The 15,181-nt window shown below is 44.2% G+C and overlaps 1 protein-coding gene across 3 annotated transcripts; it reads right to left on the bottom strand.

Moving 5' to 3' along the window:
* Positions 1 to 2,274: 2,274 nt before the first annotated feature.
* Positions 2,275 to 10,132, bottom strand: LOC140460638 (uncharacterized). Of its 3 annotated transcripts, none has more exons than XM_072555252.1 (2): positions 10,027 to 10,132; positions 2,275 to 7,286 (listed from the first exon to the last, which is right to left on the bottom strand). In XM_072555252.1, the coding sequence occupies exon 2, from the start codon at positions 6,563 to 6,565 to the stop codon at positions 5,849 to 5,851; it is 717 nt and encodes a 238-aa protein (XP_072411353.1). In that variant the 5' UTR covers positions 6,566 to 7,286; positions 10,027 to 10,132; the 3' UTR covers positions 2,275 to 5,848. The 3 variants fall into 3 exon arrangements, with proteins under 3 accessions (XP_072411353.1, XP_072411354.1, XP_072411355.1); XM_072555253.1 differs by lacking the exon at positions 10,027 to 10,132 and adding an exon at positions 9,899 to 9,998; XM_072555254.1 differs by lacking the exon at positions 10,027 to 10,132 and adding an exon at positions 9,909 to 9,989.
* Positions 10,133 to 15,181: the final 5,049 nt, after the last annotated feature.

Below are 15,181 nucleotides of genomic sequence, written 5' to 3' on the forward strand. Positions count from 1 at the left end.
TTATGTTTGCAGGTATATTCTACTTTGCTCACAAAGTGCACAAACTGCAGGCAGTCAATCCGTGTAATATTTTATAAATTCCTACTTTGGAATGAGAACCAGTCTGATTCAAGATTGGGTTACTGACAGACTCGAACCTCACACCTTTAATGCATTGTCTGGGCTGAGGTGTCACTTTTTTAAAAAAAGACCTTTAGTCATCTCGAGAACGTGAATTAATGGTAGTTCTGGGATTTACAGATTAATGAACTGAAACCTGCAACTCATTCTAAAAGGTGAAAGACTTAACAGCAATCTTGGTTTTTAATATGTCATTTCAGTTGCATGACACTGTGATCTTTTGCTATAAAATCTGTGTCCTATGATTCTGCTCCACAGTTACGTGATGAAGGAGCGGCGCTCCAAAAGTTCATACTTCCAAATAAACCTGTTGGACTATAACCTGGTGTTGTGTGATTTTTAACTTTATCCAGCCCAGTCCAACATTGGCTCCTCCACACCGTTTCTGGTGAACACAGCCCACACCACCCGATGCTGCCAGGTAACCTTACAACGCCGATGAAACGACACACTCTGCAGTCCTGAAAAATTGACAATTTCTCACGATACTGGCTGCTCATTCACTAATCCATCTGATACACGACATAGTGCAGGAGGCTGAAAGAAATGAGTAGCTTTAAAACAAAAACGTCTCGGAGCTCAAAGCCTTCAATGAGAGTCTGAGCTCGGCGTTAAGTTCACTTAACCTTTATTGTGACTCAACTTTGTTACAGCTTCAAATCCCCCTCAGCAAGAAAAAGCAGCTGCTTTTTAAACGGGGGGATGTGACTACAGTGTGTTTAGGTTTTGGTCTCAGACCACTGCCTGTGTAGTCACCTTTGCAGTTGTTTTTACGTATTTATCAACTGCAAAGTAGGTCGAACCTCCACGTGGTTCCCCCTGGTAACGACCGAAACGAGGAGGCTCTTGACGGTGGCGATTTTAAGCTGTTTGTTGGCGTTTTGGTTCGGGTTTTATCAGTGTTTTACCATTGTTTTACCATTGTTTTATCTCTGGTTATCTTTGGTTTTACCTAGTTTTGCCTGTACTTTGCGCCACGGGCGGTTTTATCGTTTTACCGTTGTTGGAGCGTTATTCGGAGTAGGCCGGCTAATACGACCTTCCTGTGAAAGATACGAGACGGCTGGTGACCTTTCGGTCTGCGAGAAACTAAATCTGGTCGAGGCGTGTATGGCTGATTCCAGAATATCCGGTTGGGTGGGAGACCGGGTAAACAACCGCCCCGCACGGTGGTTATTGGCGGCTCCGTGCGCAAAATGTTCAATCCGTCTCTACCCAGACACAGACGGACGAGACTTTACGATTTGTTCTGGCTAGGTTGTCCTCGGGCAGGCACGGGGACACCGTTAACAGTGCCCAGAACAATACTGCGGAAATTCGAATGGATAGGCTGAGAGAGAAGGCCCCTCTACAGCGTAGTCCACTTAAGAGCTGGACAATTTTTAATTCGAATTTTAAAGGGCCCTTTAATTTTAATTGTAGCGGAGTTCCGGAGAGCGAGGATGAGAAAGGGGATGAAAGGATTATCCATCCAATAATTGCAGAGAAACCTGAGGAACTAGAAGTAATTATTAACTACCCCATAGATGATTTTAAGTGTAAATATTGTAAGAATATTTATAACACAACGGGGGGTTTTAGGAAACATCTTAAAATATGCAAAGGGATTAAGGCCATTAGGATAAGGTGCAGTAAGTGTAGCTGGGAAGGGAGCTACCAGGCAGTGGCTTGTCACTTCTCAAAGTGTACCAAGGGGGTTATTGATAATTTAAATGTTGAGGTCGGTGCTAGTGAGAATAGTGGTAGCAATAATTTGGAGATGGAATTGAAGAAGTATTTATGTGATTTATGTCCTTTAAGATTTAGTACAGCCAGAGGCCTTGGGCAGCATGAGCGGCATGCACACCCTAGTTTGAGGAATGAGAAGAGGAAGATAAAGAGCAGTGAGGGTAGGAAGAAAGATGTTAGTAAGGAGAGTAGTAGGAAGGGTCTGTGGTCAGCTGAGGAAGTGGATATGTTGCTAAAATTAGAGTTGGAATTTGCTGGCAGTAGGAATATTAATAAATTGATTGCGGAAAGGTTAGGATCAAAGACTGCAAAGCAAATCTCAGATAAAAGGCATCTGTTAACCAAGAAAACTAAAACTAAAAAGAATGATAAAAAGATTGAAGTAGATGATGAGATATTGTCGAATAGTAATGTGGATGAGGAAGAAGAGGAAAATAATGAGATTGTGGATAGGTTACAAGAAGGGATAGATAGTATTCATAATGATATTAATAATTTGGATTGCCCGGAGGGATCAGTGGATGAACTACTTAATTTAATTGAAGTGAACCTGGGTAGGAATAAAAAGGGGAAAAATGAGTATGAAAAGATTATGAAGATGATCCTAAATAAGATAGAAAAGAAGAATAAAGAAAACATTAGCAATAAGACTAAACATAATAAGATAGAGAATAAGATAGAGAAGAAGAGTAAAGAAAACATTAGCAATAAGACTAAACATAATAAAGGGACAGATGTTAAAATAAAGGATAGTGGAGTAAGGAAGAATAAGAAGGTTAGTGGTGCAAAAAGTAGATATGGTAAGAAAAAAGGAAAATTTAAAGAGATGCAGGTCCTTTTTAAAACAAAACATCAATATTTAGCTAGAACCCTAATGGGTGCTCCGGGTAGAAGCAAGTGCCCTCTAGAAAAGAAAGATTTAGAAGATTATTTCAAGGGTAAATTGACAAAGGTTAATAAGAAGAATAATTTGAGGTGTTTTGCAAAGTATAATAATCAGATAGAGGAATCCCAGTTTGCAATTCTAACGGGACCTGTAGCGGTAGAAGATGTTGATCGTGCCATTAAGGCGATGGACATCAAGACTGCTGCGGGTCCCGATGGGATGACAATGGGAGACATTATTAAAATTTTTAATAAGGATAATATGCTGCTGCCAAGACTGTACTCAATCTGGGTGGCCACGGGCAGGATACCAGACCAGCTGAAGGTCAGTAGGACCGTACTTATCCCAAAAAGTAACAATGAGGAAGAATTATTAGATATTAACAACTGGAGACCAATTACTATTGGTCCAATGTTACTAAGAATTTTTACTAAGATTATGGCTAATAGATTGAATAAGATTATTAATTTAAATAAAAGACAAAAAGGATTTATGACGGGAGTCCCAGGGTGTGAGGAGAATATCAAGATCTTAGAAAATATAATAAATGGGGCAAAATATAAGAGGAAGGATCTGGCAATAGTCTTTGTAGACTTAGCCAAAGCCTTCGACTCTGTGGGACATAAATTGATTGTGACAGCTCTTAGAAGACTCCAGTTCCCGGGAGTTTTTATACAACTAGTTAGGGATCTTTATGAAAATAATTTTACCCACATCGAGGGTTTTAACTGTAAAACCGATAATATGCCGATTTTATGTGGGGTTAAGCAGGGCGATGCTTTATCGCCGATTTTGTTTAATATAATTATGGATCTGCTGATTAGTACAATTGAAGAGAAACAAAAGGGGATATTCCTGGATGAGGGTGGGAAGGGTTGCCATTGTGCAACGTTGGTATTTGCCGACGATATTGCCCTAATTAGTGAGACGTATGAGGGTATGGTATTTAATCTTAGAATAGTGGAAAGATTTTGTCGGAACACAGGACTGGAGGTTAATATTAAAAAAACTAAAGGGTTTTACTTTAGTCACAAGAATAAGTCCTTTATATACAATGACAAGCCTAATTGGAAATTTGAAGATCGGGAGATTCAATTTATTGAGCCAGGGACCACTGATAAATATTTAGGGGCCATGATTGACCCCTGGTTGGGGATTAGTAAGGCCAACTGGGAAAATCAACTAGAATTATGGCTAGGGAACTTAAAAAGGTTCATCCCTGAAACCCGTTCAAAAGATTGAAATTTTAAAAACGTATTTTATCCCGAGGCTATTTTATAACCTGGTTTTATCAGAGGTTTCTCTGAATTATTTAAAGAAATTGGATAGTATTATTAAGAACGCGATCAAAGAGATCTTACACCTACCACAATCCATCACAGATGGCATTTTATATGCCAAGTCTCGAGATGGAGGCCTTGCCATAAACCACTTATCGACATTTATCCCGATTTCGATAATGAGGAAATATGGATCGCTACTGAGATCGGAGGACGGGGTGCTACATGCATCATTTAAATTTGCCGGAAGTAGCGTGGAGGATCGAATGCGGAGGTTGAGTAAACTAAGAGTGATGGGAAATATCTGGAATCCAGAGATTATTTATGGATCGGAGGAAAGGGATATTGTCGTGAATAGCGATGAAGACGAAGACGGCTTGGAAGAATACGGGAGTGCAAATTATGCAAATTGGAGAGCCGTGGAGATGCAAAAATGGATGACCCTCCCCTGCCAAGGTGCAGGAATTCACTATTATAAGAATGATAACATCTCAAATAGTTGGCTACAGAGGATGCAGCACATGAAATCGTCCAAAGTGATTAATTCGCTGCTGTTAAGAGCTAACCTGTATCCAACGAGGGCATCATTGACGTATGGAAGGCCTTTCAATATCAAGAATTGTAGAAGGTGTGATGAAACTTCTGAGACTGTTGCTCATATTTCGGGTTGGTGCCCCTTTGTAAAGAACATGCGAATTAAGAGGCACAACAGAATTGTAGAGGAATTAATTGGATTCGTTAGGAAGTATGGATGGACAATCTTTGTCGAGCCACGGATACGAGACAAATCTGATAAACTGTGGATACCAGATATTGTCTTGCAAAAGGATATGCAGTCCGTGGTGGTGGATGTAACAATAAGATCAGACTTTCAGATCAATTCCCTTGAGGAGGCTTGGGAGGAAAAGACCAGGAAATACGGACATCTTGACCAAGAGATAAGGAATTTAACCAGTAGTGGAACCGTATCATTTTGTGGGTTTGTTATGGGCGCCCGAGGAAAATGGTTCGGGAAGAACTCGGACCTGATGAAGATCCTTGGGATAGAAAAATATAAAACGTTCGCTCGAAATATCTCAAACCTTACTTTATCTTTGACTCTTGAACTCCTGAGAATGTTTATGGACTCGTAGGAACTTCGGCAATATTAGTATTTTATAATTGTATTTCGTTTGTTAATTTTAGTAATTTTAAGTATTGTAATGGTTTTAGTGGTTATAGTTTTAGGAGCTTTTAGCGAGTTTTAATCTTAGATTTTACTTATTTTAATTTTTATTAATAAAGTTGTTTAATTTTAGGTCACATAGGTAAGGGTGGAGTTTAGTTGGGTGTTTATAATTAAATAAATCACAAGCCTCACACAACAGAGGATGAGTGGTTATCCTGTTCAATGGTTGAAAGCCCTAGCTCATCCTGCCCTGCTGGAATTCTGCATTACAATGTCATTTTTTTTTTTAACCGTCCCTTTTTAGATCTTCTGGCTGTGGTTTCGCTGGAAAGGGGTTAACGTTATACGTCGACGAGCGACGTAAAAACTCGAAATGGACACTCCATCGTGTAATGATGAGTGCAATAAATAGCCAAGATCAAAGCGCACTCACTCACAAAGCGTACACCCTCACCCCACCTCACTGTCTTTACTATTGATCAGCACCAAGATGTCCCTTTCTAACTGGATCCTTGGTACAGCCGTAACCCGGAGGAAGTGTTGCCTCACTCAGCAATTTCAACCCATACCCTGTATAGCGCCATCTGCCGCAGCGGGATTCAAACCCGGGAGTCCCGGGAACTGGGTTGATGGTCCAGAGAATAATGGCATTCAGCCATCGCTCCTTCAATCCCCCTGCGATTGTACATGAACTCGCTGGTGCCTCCGGAGGTTGGAGGAGCGGGTGAAGGCCTTCCCACACTCGGGGCAGGGGAATGGCCTCGCGCCGGTGTGGACCCGCTGGTGGGTCAGCCTGTCGGAGGAATTGCTGAAGGCCTTCCCACACTCGGGGCAGCTGAAGGGCTTCTCCCCAGTGTGGACCCGCCAGTGAGTAAGCAGGGTGGAGGAATTGCTGAAAGTCTTCCTGCACTCAGTGCAGCTGAAGGGCCGCTCCCCGGTGTGGACCCGCTGGTGCCTTAGCAGGGCAGAGGAATTGCTGAAGGCCTTCCTGCATTCGGGGCAGCTGAAGGGCCTCTCCCCTGTGTGGACCCACTGGTGCCTCAGCAGAGAGGAGGAATCACTGAAGGTCTTCCTGCACTCGGGACAGCTGAAGGGCCTCTCCCTCGTGTGGACCCACTGGTGGTTTAGCAGTCCAGAGACCTGGGTAAAGGCCTTCCCGCACTCGGGGCAGCTGTGGGGCCTCTCCCCCGTGTGGATCCGCTGGTGGGTCAGCAGGGTGGAGGAATGTCTGAAGCCCTCCCCACAGACAGGGCAGAGGTACGGCTTCTGCCCGGTGTGACTACGCCGATGAATCTCCAGGGAAGATGGGAAACGGAAGCCTTTCCCACAGTCACCACACTTCCACGGTTTCTCCAAGAGGTGGGATTCCTCAGGTTTCTCCATGGCCGAAGTGTGGAGCCACTTCCTGCTGTGAATTCCTCTTTCCAGACCGTATAGCTGTTTTAGGCTCCACACTCAGTGCGCTGCAATGGTAGGGTCTCTCATCCAGTCCTACTGATGCTGAAAACGTACTCAAACAGGAACCAAAAAGCTTTACTCCTTCTCACAGAATCATAGTTGATAACCGTTGCGGTCCCGATGGATTGAGTGACTGTCAGACATTGACGTCTAAGTGAGGACTGCAGACACTGGAGAGTCAGTGCTGAAAAGTGCAGTGCTGGAAAAGCACAGCAGGTCAGGCAGCATCTGAGGAGCAGGAGAGTCGATGTTTCGGGCATAAGGCCTTCATCTGTTCATTTTCAAACTTCCGTCTTCAGATCTTCAAATACAGTAGTGTCTCGAATTACAAACTTAATCCATTCCTGGTTTCAGTGAACTGAATCAACTTTTCCCATTGTTCGGATAGTGTAAGAATGCTTGGACGGCTGTTCACAGCACACGCACCAAAGACGGACTGAATGAGATCACTCGGGGCCCGAGAGCTTTTGCGTTCAACAAGCGCGTAGCAAAGCAGAACAATGAAACCACGTGGTCGCACATGGGCTTTTTGCGTTCATACCTTGAATTTCGTGTGTACGTTGAAGCAAAATTTTACGTACAATCCTGTTCGTAAACCGATTTGTACATGAATGGGGTCGTTCGTATGTTGAGGCGCTACTGTACTCTGTATAAAGAGATTACAAAGGTCATCACTGTCAGTGCAGGGTAGAAATTCTGAACAAGCAATTCTACTTTCTGTGCAATATTCTTTTCTTTTGTTATTCCACATAATTGAAAGCATCATCCCACTCTCTCTCCCCCTCTGTTCTCACTCAGCTCTAACTAATTTCTCCTGAGGGTGCTGATTCAGGATCTTACAGAGCAGAAAAGCAAAAATGTCAAGACTGCCATCTCTCTGAACTTTGAATATCTCCGCCTGAAAAGCTAATATCTTTCACAACACTGGGATACTGCTGAGAGTGAGCAGGTCTGATTTTGGGAAGCAAAAAGAAAGTGCCAATTCAGGGTGAACCTGCCACGCAGCTTCTTTAGGAACAACCAGACACAAAATGGTTATCGTCCCCGGGAAGGTTGGAGCAAAATGCGACGTCAAGGCATTAACATTGACAGTAGAGAGAAAGTGAACCTACTCGGGGCGGCACGGTGGTAAGCACTGCTGCCTCACAGAGCCAGAGACCCGGGTTCAATTCCCACCTCAGGCGACTGACTGCGTGGAGTTTGCACATTCTCCCCGTGTCTGGGTGGGTTTCCTCCGGGTGCTCCGGTTTCCTCCCACAGTCCAAAAATGTGCAGGTTAGGTGAATTGGCCATGCTAAATTGCCTGTAGCGTTAGGTGAAAGGGTAAATGTAGGAGAGTGGGTCTGGGTAGGTTGCGCTTCGGCGGGTTGGTGTGGACTTGTTGGGCCGAAGGGCCTGTTTCCATACTGTAAGTAATCTACTCACGTGGCAAACGTTAGTGCAACGCCAGAGTCATAGAGATATATAGCACAGAAACAGACCCTTCTGCTCAACACAACTGTACTGACCAGATATCCTAAATTAATCTCGTCCCATTTGCTGGCATATTGCCCATAGCTGGGGTCATCCCCACCCCCTGTCCTGAGACCTTGATGCCTCCAAACTGACCCTCAAAGGTTTGGTTTGTCCCTCCATTCTTACCCAGTTGTCTTTTGTAGGTTTTGAAAACTTTCCCAATCCTCCGAGTATAGGATTTGGGAAGTTATGTTGTAGCTGCACAGGACATTGATGAGGCCACATTTGGAATATTGTGTGCAATTCTGATTTCCTTACTATTGGTAAGACATTATGAAACTTGAAAGGGTTCAGAAAAATTTACAAGAATGTTGCCAGGGTTGGAGGATTTGATCTATAGGGTGGCTAGGGTTGTTTTCCCTGGAGCGTTGGAGGCAACAGAGTAATCTTATAGAGGTTTACAAAATCATGAAGTGCATGGATAGGATAAATAGCGGGGGGGCAGGGGCGGTGGTCCAGAACAAGAGGCCATAGGTTTAGGGTGAGAGGGGAAAGATACAAAAGAGATCTGGGGGGCAACTTTTTCACACAGAGGGTGGTACATGTTTGGAATGAGCTGCCAGAGGAAGTGGTGGAGGTTAGTACAATTGCAATATTTAAAAGGCATCTGGATGGGGTATATGAATGGGAAGGCTTTCAAGGGATACTGGCCAGGTGCCGACTGGTGGGACCGCATTGGGTTGGGATATCTGGTCGGCATGGATGAGTTCGACCAAAGGGTCTGTTTCCACGCTGTACATCTCTATTACTAATTGGACTAAAGGGTCTGTTTCTGTGCTGTATGACTCTGGAACTGTTCTATACTGGTCTTAAAACCATGTTCTTGCCTTCCCCCACAAACATCCACTTCTTTGTTGTTCAAAAATCAGATGAACTCAGCCTTGAATATATTCAATGACCCTCTAACTGCAGGAAGACACCCCCACTTCTGAACTCAATTCCTCTTGCTAATATAATGCTTGCCTTGCTGATTGCCTGCTGCACCTGTCTGACAACTGGCAGTGACTGGAGTAGGAGGACACTGAGGTCTCTTTGCCCATCAACATATCAGTCTAGATGAAGGGCTCGTGCCCAAAACGTCAACTCTCCTGCTCCTCAGATGCTGCCTCACCTACCGTGCTCTTTCTGTGCCACAATTTTTGACCCTGATCTCCAGCATCTGCAGTTCTCACTTTCTCCACATCCAAATACATCTCCATTTAAACAATGCACCTCCTTTCTGTTTTTCTTTGCCACAGCCAAGGCTATAACTTCATGTTGTGGTACTGCATTTGCCCTGTGTTTGCTGATTGTGGTCCTCTCTATATTGGGGAGAGCCAGAGCAAACTTGGGGAACGGTTCACAGCTGGGTCCACAGAGCTGACCAGACCTCCCAGTTACCACCCATTTCAATTCCCCTTCCCACCCCCTTTCTGTGGAGGGACCACACCTCATCTTCCAGGTAGCCTACAGCCTGAAGGACTCAACGTTGAGTTTTCCAATTTCAAAAAACCTCCCTCCTCGTTCCCTGCCAGATTCATTCCTCCCATTGACCATCCAGGTCGTACCCTCTACCTGTCTTGACCTATCCCCACTTCACTCCCACCCCCTTTATCTGCAGCTTCTAGCCCCAGCCCCAGCCCCAGCCCCAGCCCCAGCCCCAGCCCCAGCCCCAGCCCCAGCCCCAGCCCCGAGGAAGGGTTACACCCCAAACGTCGACTTCTCCACCTCATGCCTGTCTATTTTGCAAATTGAGACACAGACCTGGACCTACGTTTCCGGAGTCTTGTCCCTCTCGGATTCACTCTCTTTTCTTTCAGTTGCTGCAAGTCAACAACTAAACCCCAGAATGAAAAAGAAATGGAATGGGAGCAAGAGAGTGCCATACTCACATATCTGGGACAGAGGAAGGAATTTGCAGTCTGGGTAAAGCTCAATCTTTACTCAGACAAAGAGGATCAGGAGTCGCAGCGTGAGAAGCTCATGGTCCAACTTCCGCATTCAGACAATGGGCTTCCTCTGATTGGCAGGAGGACCAGTCTCCTGCCAGTCCTCCGATGCTGCCTATTGGTCAATTAAAAGGAGGTTTCACGCCTTTGTTTGCATACAGCGATGAGCATGCCCAGTGTATTGCTGACACTGGCAAGCATGCGCACTGCGTTGCTGCAACCGGCAAACATGCGCAGTATGCTCTACGGGGATGTTGGTGTTACTGATAGATTTAAAGTGTCCAAATACCAATGGGGGGAAAAAGATAGAGCCACAATTTTTTTCCCTTATGGCTCGATATTTTATTCCTTTTGCATGTTGTCTGGCTACTCAACTTTTGTATGTCTTTTCCCCTTGTTGTGGGGGCATGGCGCCGAGACCAGAACTGGAGGGCATAGATTTAGGGTGAGAGGGGAAAGATTTCTGAAGGTCCTTCGGGGCAATCTTTTCGCACAGAGGGTGGTATGTTTATGGAATAAGCTGCCAGAGGAAGTGGTGGAGGCTGGTGCAATTACATTATTTAAAATGCATCTGGATGCGGTTATGAATAGGAAAGATTCAGAGGGGTAAGGGGTGAAATGCTGGCAATTGGGTCACTAGATTAATTTCGGACATCTGGTCAGCGTGGACCAAAGGGTTTGTTTCTGTGCTCTACAACTCTGAGTCTATTTTTAGGTAGTATGGAAAATAAAGAGTATGAAAGCATGGGAAGGGTTAGAGCATGGAGACCACTGCCAATTTGTTGCAAAGGATAGTGGAAAGCTCATACACTAATTAGCAGAGTAAGGTTGAGGCTGAAAGGTCACCGTGGCAAGAAGAGATAACAGTCAGTAAAGTTAGCCTCACCTGCTAAATATGATTGACAGGATTGGGACAATAAATATTTGGGACATGACATTAAATATCTAATTAATAATTAGTAGAGTCAGCCTGCTTGAGACTATTGATAATAAATATCTAATCATGACATTGGGTAAATATTAAGTAGGGTCTGGAATGCAAGACCATTGTTGCAAAAGCTGGCACTAAATCTCGAACTGTGACATTAGAATAACATTAACTAGAATGTAGGAAAAACTAGAAGGGGACAACTAAAGAGATCATGGGAACTAACATCGCTGGTTTATTGTGTAGCTAGCATGAGGTACTTTTGATTAATATATTTGGAAATGCTGATAAGCTAACAAACACACTGCTCAGCTGGAGATAGTGCTGCCCCTTCTGTCCAGGAGTAAATGCTGGAAAGGTGATATTGTTCAGAGGGAGGAGGATGGTCTCTGGCTACACTCTGATATCTATCAGCTAATAAATGTGGTAGAACGATGGAATTTAATCTCCAGGCAGTTTGGGAAATTTATTAAGGGAAGGAAGGAAGTAATAAATAGTAGATCCCTACAGAGTGCAGAGAAACAAAGGGTCCTTGCTGTCCAAGCTCAGAGATCCCCGAAGGGATCAGTACAGGTAAAACAGGGGATGAGGAAGGCATAGATTTGTACTTTTTCACACAGGGGGTGGTGTGTGTGTGTGCAATGAGCTGCTGGAGGTTGTGGTGGAGGCTGGCACAAATATCATTTTTAAAAGGCAGCTGGATGGGTATGTGAATGGGTAGGGTTTCGAGGGATATGGGCCAAGTGTTGGTAAATAGGATAGATTAATTTCGGATATCTAGTGAGCATGGATGAGATGGACTGTTTCTGTGCTGTACAGCTCTATGGCCATCCACTTCATTTTGAAATGTTTTCACGACCACTTGGAACAGCCTGTTGGGGTTCAGAGTGTGCCAGGTCCTGACACCTCCCTCCTCACGTCTCCTGTGCATTTTGAATCAATAATACCAGTTGTGTGTTACTGAGTTAGTACACAGACACATACAATATAATCAGAATTTCTATTCGGTACAAACAGTGATGACTTGTTTCAACTTTGCTAACAGGGTATCAGAAGGGGAGGATCTGCAGACAGAAATCTTGGAAGAAATTCCATAACAAGATCTGACAGGTTCACTCAATATCATTGGGGGGGGGGGGGGGGGTTGAGTCTGGAAGGAGAAATCCATTTGACCTGCTTCAAAAGGTACTGGACATCAGCGTGAGCAGGGAAGCACTCAGAGAGGAACACACCAGTGAACTGAGCTTTAACTGGTTACACAGAATGAGTGTGTGTGTCCCAGTGAGCTGACTATGGGAAGGAGCTTTAACCAGTTATACAGACTGAGAGGGAGGCTGGGGCATTTATTTTACCCTGGAGCATCAGAGCCTGAGGGGTGACCTTAGAGAGGTTTATAAAATCATGAGGGGCATAGATAGGGCAAATAGCCTCGGTCTTTTTCCCCAGGGTGGGGGAGTCGAAAACTAGAAGGCATAGGTTTAGGGTGAGAAGGGAAAGATTTAAAAGGGGCCTAAACGACAACCTTTCATGCAGAGGGTTATGCATGTATGGAATGAACTGCCGGAGGAAGTGGTGGAGGTGGGTACAATTGCAACATTTAAGAGGCATTTGGATGGGTATATGATTAGGAAGGGTTTGGAGGGATATGGGTCGGGTGCTGGAAGGTGGGATTAGATTGGGTTGGGATATCTGGTCGGCATGGGCGGGTTGGACCGAAGGGTTTGTTTCCATGCTGTACATCTCTATGACTAGAACTTGGAGCGTGGCTCCTTCATCAGGTTTTGTGGAGAATAAAATCATAAGGCACAGAATGGATGGAAAAACCTGATAGTGCACTGAAATGATATATTGAAAAACCCTGGATTGTTAAGTCTTTCATCTTTTAGTATGGGGTGCCGTATCATTCATTTGTAAATCCTGGAATTTCCTGAAAGACATCTTCTTGAAATAACTCAAGGTTTTTTAACAAAAGGTGAGATCTCAGCTCTGACAATGCATTAAAGCTGTGAAGTCAGGGTCTGTCTGTATCCCAATCTTGAATCAGACTGGTTCTATTTCCAAAGTGGAATTTACAAAATATTACATGGATTGAACAGCATACAGGTTGTGCATATTTTGAGAAAAATAGAATGTTTCTGCAAAAATAATCCTGCAAATTCACCCCCATGGATGTATATGTGTATATGTGTGTGAATGAGACAGAGAACAGTCTATTTCATGCTGTATATCCCTATATCTACTCGATAACAGATGTTTAATTCTGCTGGTGTAAATATTGTTGTAAATCATAGTTGGGTATGAATAGTTAGATGTTAGACTGAGAAAATGCCTCAAGTTGGGCACTGTAAGAATCGTGGGAGAGCCCTATTTCTGGTTTACTTCCTCATGAACAAACATGAAGCACAAGCATTTATTTATTTATAATTTTGTTCTGTTTTTCTTGTTTGATTCCCGGCTAGGACTACACTCTGTGTCTGGATGGTTGACAGGCTGGGGGATTGTGGCTTGGGTCTTGATTGAATGTTTTATTATTCCAGACGGTGTAGGGGTGGGGGGGTCAAAGCTTCAGCAGAAATACAGCAGAGCAGAACAGACCAATATCTTACTCTGTGGATACAGGGACATCAGAGGACAGAAATCAAGACCTGAAATCCAAGCTGACACCAGACTTTCCTGAGATCAGTGCTTTGATGAGCAGTATCAACCCTCTACCTTCACCTAGCTTCCCATTTGACTATCACCTCGATATTCAGCATCCAATCCTTGTCATCCCGAAGCCATGCCTCTGTAAGGAGTCTCAGATCATAATTATTCTCTTCAATGCGTGCAATCAATTTTGTTACAATGCACCACACATTCAGAAACATCGTTTTTAGTTTCAAGTTTTGTGATCTTCAGAATCCAGTTTGGATTGCTGGTATATTTACTCTCCTTGTCCCTTTTTATCATTCTCTGATGTTCATTTTCCACATCACTACATTGCTCACCTTGATTTGGATTGGCCATGCTAAATTGCCCATAATGTCCAGGCATGTGAAGGTTAGGTGGGTTAGCCATGGGAAATGCAGGGTTATATACTTTCATAGTAAAAGAAGTAGGAGTTGGCCATTTGGCCCATCGAACCTGCTCCATCATTCATTATGATCATGGCTGATATATCCGTCATCTGAGATCCTCCTCCCTGCATTGTCCCGACTACCCTTAACTCCCATACCATGCAAATACCCATCCAACTATGTTTTGAATATACTTAATGAAGTTGCCTCTACTGCTTCCTTGAGCAGAAAATTCCATAGATTGACTACTTCCAGGAAAAGCAGTTCCGCCTTATCTCTGTCCTAAATCTACTCCCCTCAAGTTGAGGCCTGGTCTCATCCACCAGCAGAAGTGACTGGATAGGGTAGGGCTTCTTCCCCACAGTACAATGGATTCCCACTTTCCACCAAACTCTCAGACGTACTCCCTCACTCAGTTGCTGTCTCACAAACGAAAGACTTCATTGTAACTTCTTTTGCTCCCAGTAAGGGCGCAACATCTTGGAAAGCTGCTCTGAAAGTCCAACCACACTTCTGCATTCACCGAATACAATTTGAGTGTTACAGCTCGGAAACAGATCCTCTGGCCCAACTCGTCCGTGCTGACCAAATATCCTAAATTAATCTTGTCTCAGTTGCCCACATATGGCCCATATCCCTCTAAACTCTTCCTATTCGTGTACCCATCAAAATGGGCTTTAAATGTTGTACCTGTTCCAGCCTCCATCACTTCCTCTGGCAGTTCGTTCCATACGTGCACCACTGTGTGAGTGAAAAGGTTGCCTCTCATGTCCCTTCCCCCACTCACCTACCCTGGGAAAAGACCTGGGGTATTGACTCTCCAAGCCCCTTATAAAGGTTAACCCTCAGCGTCCGATGTGCAGAAAGTGAGACCTGCAGATGCTGGAATCAAAGTCTAAAGGTGTGGGGCTGGAAAAGCACAGCAGGACAGGCAGCATCTGAGGAGCAGGAGATTCGACATTTCAGGCCTGAGCCCTTCATCAGGAATGATGCATGGATGTACAAAGGGGCCTCAGTGTTCTTCTACACCAGTCCTCAGACAGATGCAGCAAGCAATCAACAAGGCAAGTGGTATATTTGGAAGATGAACTGGGATTAGAAGTGGGAAATCTTC

This window comes from Chiloscyllium punctatum, chromosome 36 (assembly GCF_047496795.1).
Source record: "Chiloscyllium punctatum isolate Juve2018m chromosome 36, sChiPun1.3, whole genome shotgun sequence".
Classification (NCBI taxonomy): Eukaryota; Metazoa; Chordata; class Chondrichthyes; order Orectolobiformes; family Hemiscylliidae; genus Chiloscyllium; species Chiloscyllium punctatum.

Bases quoted from the DNA above. Each gene is read 5' to 3' on its own strand.
- LOC140460638 (XM_072555252.1), bottom strand. From the start codon at position 6,565: ATGGAGAAACCTGAGGAATCCCACCTCTTGGAGAAACCGTGGAAGTGT.